The sequence below is a fragment of the Amblyomma mixtum genome, chromosome 7, assembly GCF_055824585.1.
Source record: "Amblyomma mixtum isolate Tamu chromosome 7, ASM5582458v1, whole genome shotgun sequence".
Taxonomy (NCBI): domain Eukaryota; kingdom Metazoa; phylum Arthropoda; class Arachnida; order Ixodida; family Ixodidae; genus Amblyomma; species Amblyomma mixtum.
In genome coordinates this window covers 115,972,078-115,984,895 of record NC_143018.1, presented here as the reverse complement: position 1 = coordinate 115,984,895, position 12,818 = coordinate 115,972,078, and the positions used below count along the sequence as shown (strand labels likewise).

The 12,818-nt window shown below is 50.9% G+C and overlaps 1 protein-coding gene across 1 annotated transcript in view; it reads left to right on the top strand.

Annotated features, from left to right (window-relative positions):
• The window catches only part of LOC149337285 (uncharacterized), a 193,414-nt gene that overhangs the window by 17,352 nt on the left and 163,244 nt on the right, over nt 1–12,818 (top strand). Inside the window, exon 2 of the mRNA XM_089554376.1 lies at nt 9,163–9,260. Within this exon, the coding sequence (XP_089410502.1) occupies nt 9,163–9,260 (98 nt within the window). The remainder of the gene's footprint in view (nt 1–9,162; nt 9,261–12,818) is intronic.

The window sequence follows — 12,818 nt, the reverse complement described above, 5'->3', positions numbered from 1 at the left end:
GCTTGAGCAGGGTGGGACGCTCACTTCTTTTTCCAGGACAGTCGTGGAACATTATTTTCCAGAGCTCTCATCAAAAGGATGGCTTCATCCGTAGAAAGAGTGATCAGCTTGGATGAGCAGGTCATTGATTGGCTGATGCTCATTAAGGAAATCCAGGCCTAAGTTCACTTCGCGGGAACAATGCCGCAGCACACCGAAGATCGCAGAATAGGTATGACCATTAACGGTCAATGACACTGTACATCATCCCGATGGCGTAATGAGCTGGCCCCCTGCGGTGCGAGTCCTTTGGTCGTCCCAAGTGGTTTTGACTTTCCTCAGCTGCGTAGAGAATGGTCCATTCATCACCGAGTAATCGGCTCCTGTGTCGACTAGAGCGGTAACTTTTCAGCCGTCGACAACCACTTCGAAGTCAGCTGTCCTGGCTCTTCCGTTGCACGTCGTCCTGAGCGTCGGGTCACAGCTTCGCCGTGTATGTGAATCATGGGCAGGGCGTGTCATGGAAGCTTTTTTGGAGGGTGGCGTCCCTTCGAAGACGGTTCGCATCATGGCGAGGTTGTCATTGCATGCGGCGTCGGCGTATCGGGGGCGGTATGTTCACGCACCGAGGTTCTTTGAGGATCTTCAGCGTTTTGATCGTGAACAACCTCTCGTCTAGAGGTTGCTGGCTTTAGTTTCCCCTTTGAGGTCTGGGTGACCTTCCTGGTACCGCTGCTGCGTAACTACGGCGTGGTGACGCAATGCGCAAGGCTGACGTCGATGCTGAGCGCGAAAGGCGGTTCGGCGTATACTCCTCTCAACGCAGGTACTCGTCGACTTCTTGTGGACGTTGGCCAAAGCGTGGTTGTGTTGCGTCCACGGCAAAGCCACGAAGACCGATACGGCGGTATGGGCAGTGACGATGAATATGGCCGGTTTCACCGCGATTGAAGCAAAGCGGGCGGTTGTCTGAAGTCCTCCAGGAGTCGGATTTCCTAGCGCTTGGGCGTCGTTAGTAGGCTGAGCGGGTGAGGGCAGGGTGGCATTAGGGAACAGCTGGTTCAAAGTCGGAGAGGTGGCTTTAGGGTGTGCCAGTGGGGCTGAGGGCTTTGTACTGCAGCGGCGTAGGTCAAGGCTGCAACTTCAGCTAGATGTGTCGATGACGGTGAGCCAGGCATATGCTGCACTTGTTATCGGACGATTTCCTCCAGGGTTACTACTTGAGGCTTCTCGGAAGATAGTAACAGGCGACGCAGCTCCGCCTGTATTATTTCACGGATGAAATCCCGGAGGTTGCCTCCGAATGCTGCGCCATCCTAGAGGGCAGTCGAGGTCACTTGGAATTGTCGAGGGAAATGGTCGCCTCCTGCTTCCGAGGTATATCGAATGGTTGCTTTGTCGGTAGTGAATTCAGAGACCGTCATCAGTGGATTGCGGGTAAGACCACCAAAAAATGCTTCTCTAGCACCACGCATCAAAAGGTCCACCTTCTCTTCCGTCATGTTAGGATCGGCACATAGAAAACGGCGCTTCATGTCGGTTCATGTCTTCTACGTACGCAGTCATTGTCTCATTTTGGAGCTGGATGTGTGTCTTCAGAAGCAGCTGAGCTCCCTTTCCTGACGCTGCTGGTGAATGCCTTCACGAACTCAAGCTTCGCGGGTTGCTTCGTGAACCAAATTATGACTGGTTCTTCCAGGGCGACGAAAACGAGCGCTTACTTCAGTCTGGTAATCCCAAGTGTTGAATACGGCGATACGGTCAAACTGTTCCAGCCATTCTTCAAGATCATCGTCCAGTGAACTGCTGTACGTAGGCAGCAGTCGGGGCTGGTGCGACATAATGGGGCTGATGTCGTAGCCATGGTTTACGTCGGAATTGAAGAGCCCTTCTTTGCTCGTGAGCAGTCTGGTAGCAGTCGGTATTGAGGTGAACGCTTTGGAAAAGGCGCCTGCTTCGCACTTCGTCTTCCGTTAGGACAGCTTCTGCGCCTTTCTCCTGATCTGCTTCTTGGAGACAGCTCGGACTGCTTTGGCGGCTCCCAGTTGGTGAGGGCGACCGTTATATTGGTTACCACCAGATGTCATGCAGTGGGGACCGCAGTCTGAGAGCAAGAAGACGCCGAAAATAGCTTCTAAACAAAAATATCTCTGGGGGGGGGGGGGGAGGGGCTGATTTGCGTCCGCAAAGAACTGGATGAGTTGGCGGTGACGTGGCAACAATCGTGCTCGGTGGTCGCCGAAGCGAATGCCCGCCGCTCTCGGGCGTGCTGAATTTAAAGCTGATAGGGAACTTTCGAGATAAAGCGTGCAAAGTAAATATAACATTCTCGAACAACGTGGAATCGGCTCCGCCTGGATGCGCTCAATTCAATTCAAAACTTTATTTCCGACGACTCGTTGGGAGTCATGAGGCAAAAAACTGCCGTTGGCAGCTTGAGGGTGCCTGATGCTCGTACAAGGCAGCAGCATATAGCCAGCAGAAAATTCTGAACACATGTGCAGTTACACTTTGACATAAATTGACTGATCGAAACACATTCGAAACACATCAAAACACAGCACAAGAAAGCATAGAGTACGAAAAACATAAAGGCAATGAAAATACATTGAACACCATTAGGTGCACAAAAACTAGGAGGAGAAACAAATTTCAGGCGTCTGTTTTCTATTACATGCGCTTAAGTCAAAATTGAGATAACTCTGCTCGCGTCCTGCATCACAAACAAATCAATAAATTTGTCGTGTTTTGTCGGGGACAGCAGACGAAGGCCAGGTGCGTGGAAAACCGAACGTGGTTTATTCCATCACAGCTCGTAGTGGAATGCCCGGTGGCCGAACAGCGCGGCTTATCTCATAGCCAGCTCTCGCAATCGTCGCGCCGCCGCTACCGCTCTAGCCGCGACGATTACACAAAACTCCTCCCCTTTTATTTAGAGGGTGCAATTGTATCCTTATACAATAGTTAAAAGCCAGCTTCGTATCGCTCGGGTGGACGGCGATTTCCTGACGGGTAGCGCCTTCCAAGAGCCGACGTCTCGGATGTAGGAGCGGGCGCCGGATGGACCTCGGGAGGCTGCAAGGGCACCGGCTCTTCTGATGCTGACTGGTCACCTGTTTGGTTTGGAGGGAAAAGCAGGAACCCCTCCACGTTGTCTACGTCGGATGACCCTGGGGTCACCTTAGGGCTTGTGTTACCCAGCAGTTGGTCGAGGTGCCGACGCCAGATGAACTTGCCTCGGGGCGTGCTCACCAGGACTTTGTAGGAGACTTGTCCAGTTTTCTTGAGGACAGTTCCACGAACCCACTTCGGCGAGCCTCTGTAATTGCGAACTAAAACACTGTCATTAATGCAAAAACAGTCCTGCTGCTTTTCCTTTGTTGCATTTTGGTGAACTGACTGCGCATCACCTTCCCCTCCACCGTCGGTTTGATTGCATCCAGCTTAGTACACAATCTTCTACCCATCAAGAGGTTAGCTGGTGCCTCTCCTGTCGTAGGATGAGGCGTATTTCGGTATGCCAACAAAAATTTATGAAGTGTCACTTCGACAGATTCAACAGGAGGGGACTTGCGCAGAGCCGACTTCAACGTTTGCACAAAACGTTCAGCCAGACCATTTGTGCTTGGGTGGTAAGGGGCGCTCACGACATGTCTGGCCCCGATGTCCCGCATGAATGCCTTGAACTCTTCGTACACCAGTTGTGGCCCATTGTCGGACACTACCGTCTCTGGCAATCCGAATCTGCTGAAAAGTTCACGCAAGCAAGCAACAGTACGTTCGGACGTTGTGCTGCGCATGGCGAACACCTCTGGCCACTTCGAGTGGGCATCTACTACCACTAGAAATGTGGTTCCTCCAAAAGGCCCCGCGAAGTCCAGGTGAATTCACCGCCATGGTGCTGTAGGCCATGCCCAAGGATGCAGAGGTGCCTTACATGGATCATTACGTTGTTGCTGGCACGCTTGACAACTTCGTACCATTGTTTCCAAATCTGCATCAATTGACGGCCACCAGACGTAGCTGCGAGCCATTTCCTTGCTCCGCACGATTCCAGGATGACCTTGGTGCAGTTCGTCGAGAACAGACTCTCGAAGTGTAGACGGGATAACAACCCTCATGCCATACATGAGGCACCCTTGACACACGCTGATCTGCAAACCTCTGTCGAAAAATTGCTTTAGGCTTGCATCTCGCAGGTACGATGGCCAACCTGTACTAGTAAACTGGAGCACCTTACTAAGCATCGGATCACGTGATGTGGCACGCGCAATCTCTTTGGCGGATAGGGGCATCGACTCCAGGCGCAATGCATAAAATGATTCCTCGCCTTCGGACGTACCGTCTTGCTGGTCCTGGAGAGGGAACCTTGAAAAAAAATCTGCCTCTGCGTTGTCACTGGACTTTTTGTACACGAGCAAGTACTTGTAAGCAGACAAAGTGACGGCCCATCGCTGCAAGCGTGCTGCCGCGATCCGTGGAATGCCTGTTTTCTGCCCCAGGATGGTTTGTAACGGCTTGTGATCCGTGATCAATGTGAAACATCTTCCACAGATGTAGAAATGAAACTTTTTGACTGCAAAAATGATGGCAAGTGCTTCCTTTTCCAGCTGACTGTACTTTTTCTCAGCTTCATTTAATGTGCGCGACGCATAAGCGACCGGGCGAGGGCTTCCATCGTCCGCAACATGAGAAAGTACTGCACCCACGCCGTACTGGGAAGCGTCACAATCCACTTGCAAAGGCTTATCAGGGTCGTAATGCGCCGGTATCGCGGATGACGCCAACGCATTTTTGACTTCCTCTAATGCGGCTTGGCACAATGCATCCCAGCGCCATGGATGATCGCGACGCAGCAGTTAGTAAAGATGACTGGCTGGAGTAGACAATCGTGGAACGAACTTCCCGTAGTAATTGACGACGCCCAGAAACGACTGCAGCTGCTGCTTGCTTGTGGGCGCGGGAGCTTTCGTCAAGGCTTCTATCTTTTCTGGCCAAGACCAACATGACCAAGATAGCGCAGTTCTTTTTGAAAGAACGAACACTTTTCTTTCTTTACTCGAACCCCGCGCTCCGTCAACCGCTTTAGGACAGCTTCCAGATTTGCAAAATGCTCGTCTGCCGTCCTTCCAGTGATGAGAACGTCATCCAAATTACAGCTGACGCCTTTCAGGTCTTTCAGCATTGTGTCCATAACTCTTTGGAAAATGGATTGTGCCGATGAAACCCCAAACGGTAGCCTGTTTACCGCGAAAAGTCCTTTATGGGTATTTAGTGTGAAGTACTCTCTTGACGACTCTGACACCACCACCTGATGATAGTCTCTGTTGAGATCAATCTTAGAAAATTCTTGGCCCCCTGCGAGCGCCGCAAACAACTCATCGACTCTCGGCAGTGGGTACCGGTCAGGTTTAAGACAAGGATTCAGGGTGGTCTTGTAATCACCGCATAGTCTTATGCCTCGCGATCGTCGCGCCTCCGCTATCGCTCTAGCCGCGACGATTACACAACAAAATTGGCGTGCCGGAAATTTTGAAGAATGAAGAAACACTACAAAGATTCGTGGCAATACCTACAACGACTGCACAGCTAATATAGTCCTGCATAAAGTCAGCCTTAAAATTCCAACATGAAAAGGTGTCAGGCAAACAGACACGATCTCGCCAATGCTAATCAGTTGGTTTTGATTTGTTTCACTGCCTTTTTACAGGAGTTGTAACTGTGCCTAGACTAGGAGTTATTGAAAGACAAGTAATTTGCGGTTCGCTGATCACATTACTTGCTAAGTCAGTCAGGATAGGAACTGCAAACCATGATGACTGAGTTAGACAAGAAAAGCGGAATGGTAGGTCTAAAACGTAAAATGAAGAAAACGAAAGTAATATTTGACACTCTCGCAAGAGATCCGCTGATCCGGATCATGAGAGGGAAATAACTCGAAGAATAAGAATTATATGAGGCGCATATGGCAGCTTCTATCAGGTCATGATTGGTAGTTTACGAATATCCCTCAGTAGAAAAGTATACAACAGCTGTATCTCACGGGTACTCTCATACGGGGCAGGAGTATAAAAGCTAATCAAAAAGAGTTCAGCTCATGTTGAGGACTACCCATCCAGCTGTGAAAGAAAATGATAGGTGTATTGGTTATAAACCAGAATCAGGCAGAATGGGTGAGACATCCTGGTCGAAAAGAAAAAGAAGAAATGGGCTTGGGCAGGGCATGTAATGCGAAGGCAAGATAACCTCTGGTCGCTAAGGGTAGCAGAGTGAATTCTAAGAGAAGGGACGTGTAGCAGGGGCTAAGTGGGTGGCCGAGATTAAGAAGTTTCAGGGGATGCCATGGCCGAAGCTGGAAAAATACACGGTTAATTGGAGAGACATAGCCGAGGCCTTTGTGCTGCACTGGGCGTAGTCAGGTTGTTTATGGTTGAGATGGGTAAAGAAAGAACAGTATTCGTATCAGCCAAACGAAGCGCAAAGAAGACCGCAGCCGCAGAGGGACCCCTTCCTGCTGTTGCGTTATACTCTTAAGACGGACCTTGCATGCCCCGTCAAGTGTCTCACAAAATGAAAAACACCAACGGTCCAGAAATGGAGCATATGAAGAAGCATTTTCATTACTTGTATACGTGGCTTCAGTTTTTTGTCCAGTTTTTTATAAACGGCGTCTTAATTGTCGATATGAATTTTCTTCATTAACATATGACTTTATAGGGTGGCTTTTAAAATGGTAATACAGCGCCCGTTTGTACGTCTCTTTCTTTTGTCCATGTCTTTTTTGCGCTGTCTTAGAATGACCAACCGCCAACTAGCCGAACCTTTTATCTCCGGAAATACGGATTTCCGGAAACTTTTTGCCAGGCGGTGAAATTTGGTTGCTCAGTTGAAACAATAATCTTTGCAGTTGACCATTCTTTTACACATAAATTCTGCCTCCATGCAAATTTGTGTGGTACTTCAACGCCGCATGCACAACGCTTAAGGCAAAACAAGGACTTTGTTCATAGATGTGCGGTGAATGCCTGTCTTGGCTAGTACAATCTAAGCATAACTGACGTATGTTTCCTTTCTTCCTCAATGGCCAAACGGAGACAGATGCTTCAGGGTGGAACCTTGCAGTCGGTGAAGCACAACCCGGGAGAACGACAGGTTTAGACGCTTATGTAAGCTCAGTGGGATCACGTCTCGCCATTGCAGAATTCAGATCTGCAGGATTGACTTGATAAATTAAAACTGGCCAAATATCATTTTACCTGAAGAAAATGATGTCTCTATATACGTATATTAATTGCCTCAGTGCTAAACGGTCAGGCATTCCAAGTTTGGAATAAGTTTGTGGAATGAATCACTTCACCATAAACCAATTAGGCGTTTTCAGTAGATGCTGAATGAAAAATCCTTCTTAATGCTAGAAACAAAAAGCTGACGGGCGTGTCTTGGCGGATTACTGTTGTTGGTAGTGAAGAGAAGACCCACGCAGGCGGATACCTGCCTCGACGTTGCGGTAGAAAGAGAGCAACAACAAAAATACCCCAATTCACTGGACTGGCAAGGCAATGACGGAGAACGTGCGCAGAAGCTGTGTGTAGTGCACTGGTGGGCTGTCACAGCGATTAAATTTTCCTGAAAAGGACAGTGACGTCACAGAGGCATAGGAATGCAGGCCAAGGCACGCTTCTGGACTCTACCCGGGATGATCAATCCGCCTCTTAACGCGGGCTAGACTCGCCATCTGGACCCCACTCAGAGTAAATTGCTTAAAATGTATTAACCATGGTTCACGATTTTGCCGGCCTAGCGCGAGCATGTGAATGCCAGGCTAAATTTATGGAATGACTTCAGAGGTGCCAGTTCTCGTCACTATGCAAGCTAGGAGAGCAGGAAAATTCGGCACAGACACCTAAGGCTGCTTACGAGTGGGAATGCCAAAGCGTTACTGTCCCTGGGTGCACTCGCACCCACTCCCGCACACCCTACCCCCTCAAATAGGAATACGCGCGCGCACGACACCCCTCGCAACGCTGTACGAGGAATGGTTCCATAACAATTTTGATATGATAGTTAGTAGGTGTCTCTCATCTCAGTGGACACCTCAACTGTGCCTTAAGAGATGGGGTAAAGAGTCTGGAAAGGCCTGTAACTGAAGCTACATATGACGTGAATTCGAATACCTGGTGCAAGTTCTCCTTCATCTTGCTAGCCCATGTAAGCTACATGCAATCATAAATCGTTAGATATCACACGGAACGAGGCACGACAGAAGTTTGCTTCAAAGATTTGGAGCGAATGTATGGAAAGCTGGCTCCACATGTAGGTAGGCCAGTGGCAAGAATGTATGCGAATGTACAAGGCGGTCTAAAGTTGCGGCGCTCGGTTTGCTGTGTGTGTCAAACTGCCGCTTGATGAAGGCGTTAATTTGCGCGCCATCGCTAGGATTTTCTGTAACATGAGTGACTCCACGGACTAACACCACACGCCGCTGGCTTCTATTGTGATGGGAGTAGTAATGCTTTCACTTTAAAATAGTAGCTGCAGAAGAAGTACCCCCCGAGTAGACATATCTACCTGCCCCGCAGCTTTACCTGCCATGGTAACCTCATTTCTGGGAAAACAGTGCCATAACATAGCTGGAAACCACTGTGAAGGCCATACGAATGCGAGCATCGTACACCCACACCGGCCGTGACCAAAATTAATTTCTGTGCCAAAAATCACTTCGAGGTGACTTCGGGAGTGAGGCAGACGAAGGAAGCAATTCGGTCAGCCGCTCTGTGCCTGCGTAGGCAGGTTAATTAGAGCCGGCTATTAGTTCCGTTTGCTGTGAAAGCGTATTGTATTAATAGGGCTGTAGAAGTGCACTGATAGTTGGTTTGGTTTTGGGATATGAATTGTTTTAACCTTCGTTTGCACGTCCACCAGAAGTTATTGGATCATTCAGTGTGTTCGGTGAAACCTAGAAATGGACGGAAGATACAAGATAGACAAGGCGAACAGAGTTCATTTTTCCTCTGCTGGCAGTGTGCTGATTGTGTGCGGCGGCGTGACTATGCTTTAGGCCATTTAGTTGGTTCTTAACATCGTCCTTGAAGGAAGCGGAGGTGGCTGGAGGCTCCCCATTCCGCCATTGTGGCGGCTTCATTGTTCTGATTGCTAACGCCGAAAACTTGCTTTTAATTTCAGAACACTATAGATTGCTTCGAGGAGATTGATTTCCCAACGCCTCTGCCGAAGAAGGTGGGCTACACTGTGCGCATGAATCTGTTCGTGAGCCAAGACAAGTGAGTAAATACCCGTATGTTCTGACAAGCACTGCACTGAAGTTTCACCGCGGCGGTAGTTTCACCGCACCCAGATATAAGGGATCGGTAGTGTACGCGGGGTCATCGGAACGCGGCTGGGGGCGCTCAAAGCGAAGCGTCTCCTATTTGGAACGCGGCCGCTCGCGAACGCGCCAAGAAGTACGGGTGTCCACCCTACCCCCCCCCCGGTACCGATTCGCGCACGTGCTGGCACGAATGTCTATTTGTGTTTGTTTTTATTTTGTGGTGGAGAGAGTGCTCTACCTTACGGAAGCTAGAGGGCTGGCCATGCCCTGAATGAACCAATGATGTTAAGGCCGCAACATGATTGGAAGCTACGGAATGTGGGCCGGGCCTTTAGGGCTTTAAAACTGGGCCCCAGAGCCGGGAGCGGGGTTCTGCGCTAAGGTGAGATGCTACGCATCTTCGGCTACGCCGAGTAGGGGCCTCCCCTAGTGTTAGCCAGTTCCGCCTTTTTGTTGTTTGTCCTTTTGCCGTTGTATCTAACTTGTGTATTCTGTAAATATTTGTATATAAATCTTCAGTTATTCCCTTTTTTTATCCCTGCGTCTCGACTCATCGAGAGACCGTCTCTGACGGGGCACCCCTGGTGCGAAGAAAGAAGCTTCAGTCTTGCAGTTGAAACCAACCGTCTCTGACGGGGCACCTCTGGTGCGAGGAAGGAAGAAGAAGAACCTGTGAAAATTTACTGGCGCAGTCGACGAGGATCCTGCGGCCATCGGAAGACGGCGCAGGAAGAAGATTGAAGGCGGGAGAAAGGCGACGGTCAGGCAACAGCAGCGTTCGAGAAAGGACCTGCGGAGAGACGGCGGCAAGGACGCAAGGACCACGACAGTAGTCCAGCGACGCGGGACTGCATACGGTCCAGAAAAGCAGCGCGTCGATAACTTGACGGTCACAGGCGGCGGACCAGCGGCGTGCGACAGCTCATCGCAGCGTCTGGGGAAAGTGGCGGTGGACTCCAACGCCAAGGAGCTGGCAATGCGGATCGACGCATCGAAACCGTGAGTTTCCTTGGTCGCATTGTTCACGGCCCTGTGTTCGAGCCGGTAGGACAGCTGAGGGGTACGGAAGGCGGGATGGAGAGTTATCCAAGCCGGCCCTCACTTGATGTGAAGTACCGAGTAGAATTGGCGAAGGCGCGTTTAGCTTATTATCAGGCTGAGCTTGCAAAAGTGAATGGAGGAAAGGTGCCGCTATGCGAGGAAAAACCTCCGGATTTGCAGGCGTTGGAAGCAAGGCGCCAGCAGCTAGAGCTCGAACTGGCTAAGCTCAAGGAGTCTAGGAGAGCTAGTCAACTAGCCAGGGAGAACTGCTCTGAGTCCCGAGTGGAGAGGCCGCCAATGCTGGAAGGCAAAGACATATGACTGTCAAGCACAGGTCTAGAAAACTGCCAGGCAGAAGTAAAAAGAGAGCCAGCTTTCCGCGAAACTGGAATCTCTCGTGAAGAAAGTATCGTGACGGAACGCAGCGTCGCGGTAATAGAGGCGGTGAATGCGCACTCCGACGATCCAGCTGCACAGGTTAGCTCTACTCCAAATGACACCTGGGACGCGGACGCGAGTTCAGGAACGCTGGAATTGAGCCTGACGATTTCAAAAGCGCAGTCTCAAGCAAGCTGCGAAAAAGAACAGTTGGTTCAGCGTGAAACGACCAGCGACGACAGACGTCAGATCGGAGAGCTTGTGACAGGAGAAAGTGTAACGTTGCCGGAACGCCACACTGTGTCGGGCATGGGGCATGAAGAGCCCCGTACCGTTATCGATGGAAAGTGCCTTTCATCCGAGGCAGAGAACGGAGGTGAGCCTGTTGCGCCTAGCGGACCGAGTGCCGCGCAGTTGTTGAACGCACCCGACGTGTGTCCCACCAGGTCCTTCGAGGACAAGGAAATGAGTGGCGACTTGCCGCAAGGCAAGCTCGGGTCAGGTGACTGCGAGGGAGCTCATGGAGCCTCAGAGTTGGACGATGCCACGAAGTCGGCAAGCGCCGATCAAGCAGGGAGCGGCAATTTCGAAGTTTGCTCGTGCAGGAGGGGTGCCAATGGCTCCAAGCGAGGGAGAGTAACAGGAGGCAGGTGCGTGTCTTTCACACTGAAAGTCGGCGCTTGGAACAGTGCGTTCCGTGCTGCAGTACGCCAGATCAAATGTAGTAAAACCGGCCTCACTGGTGCGGTTAGACTGAGAAGGGGATATGCCCCGTACGTAGGACGCGGCCCGTACTGGAACGCCGGAGAGAGCGGGCCCTCAAGGGCGTCGCGTGGTCAGGGATTTGGACCCATCGAGCACCACAACGTTTTTGATCCTGGAGGGCACCTACTTTCTAGCTCTCGCCCCGCTGTGGCACCAGCCTAATGAGCCGAGCGGCAGTTAGGCGTTAATCGTGTCGATTGAGACGCGTAGTGGGTGGAACGCACACAGGGACGCTCGGTGCGACTAAGGAGGCTCACGTGGCCACTTACGGACGTCGTGCGAGTGCTACTGAACGCTCCAGTTGCGAGTGTCTGTGTGTGTGTGTGTGTGCTCGTTCGCGAGCAGGACGAGGGTGTGTACTTGGAGGTGGTGAACTGGGTGCAACCCACCAATTTGGACGCCGTGTTACGGCGCACGCCAGGCATACCACTGTATGTATTTGATTGTGTGAAACGCGTACTTGAATGTGTGCATTTCGCTTGTTTTGTTGGTGCGCGTGTGCATTTGCGTCAGGTTTTGTTTGCCTGTGATGACACGATATGTGACTGCTCTATGTACGTCGCCCTCGCTGCGATTTCATGAGTTGGACCGATCCCTTGTTGCTGTAATTCTAAAAGTGGCATTTGAACCCTTTGTAGAATCTTGGGAAGGGCGTGTAAGGGATCGGTAGTGTACGCGGGGTCATCGGAACGCGGCTGGGGGCGCTCAAAGCGAAGCGTCTCCTATTTGGAACGCGGCCGCTCGCGAACGCGCCAAGAAGTACGGGTGTCCACCCTACCCCCCCGGTACCGATTCGCGCACGTGCTGGCACGAATGTCTATTTGTGTTTGTTTTTATTTTGTGGTGGAGAGAGTGCTCTACCTTACGGAAGCTAGAGGGCTGGCCATGCCCTGGATGAACCAATGATGTTAAGGCCGCAACATGATTGGAAGCTACGGAATGTGGGCCGGGCCTTTAGGGCTTTAAAACTGGGCCCCAGAGCCGGGAGCGGGGTTCTGCGCTAAGGTGAGATGCTACGGATCTTCGGCTACGCCGAGTAGGGACCTCCCCTAGTATTAGCCAGTTCCGCCTTTTGTTGTTGTTTGTCCTTTTGCCGTTGTATCTAACTTGCATATTCTGTAAATATTTGTATATAAATCTTCAGCTATTCCCTTTTTTTTATCCCTGCGTCTCGACTCATCGAGAGACCGTCTCTGACGGGGCACCCCTGGTGCGAAGAAAGAAGCTTCAGCCTTCCAGTTGAAACCAACCGTCTCTGACGGGGCACTTCTGGTGTGAGGAAGATAAAGAACCTGTGAAACTTTACTCCAGAAGCCCTGGACAATCG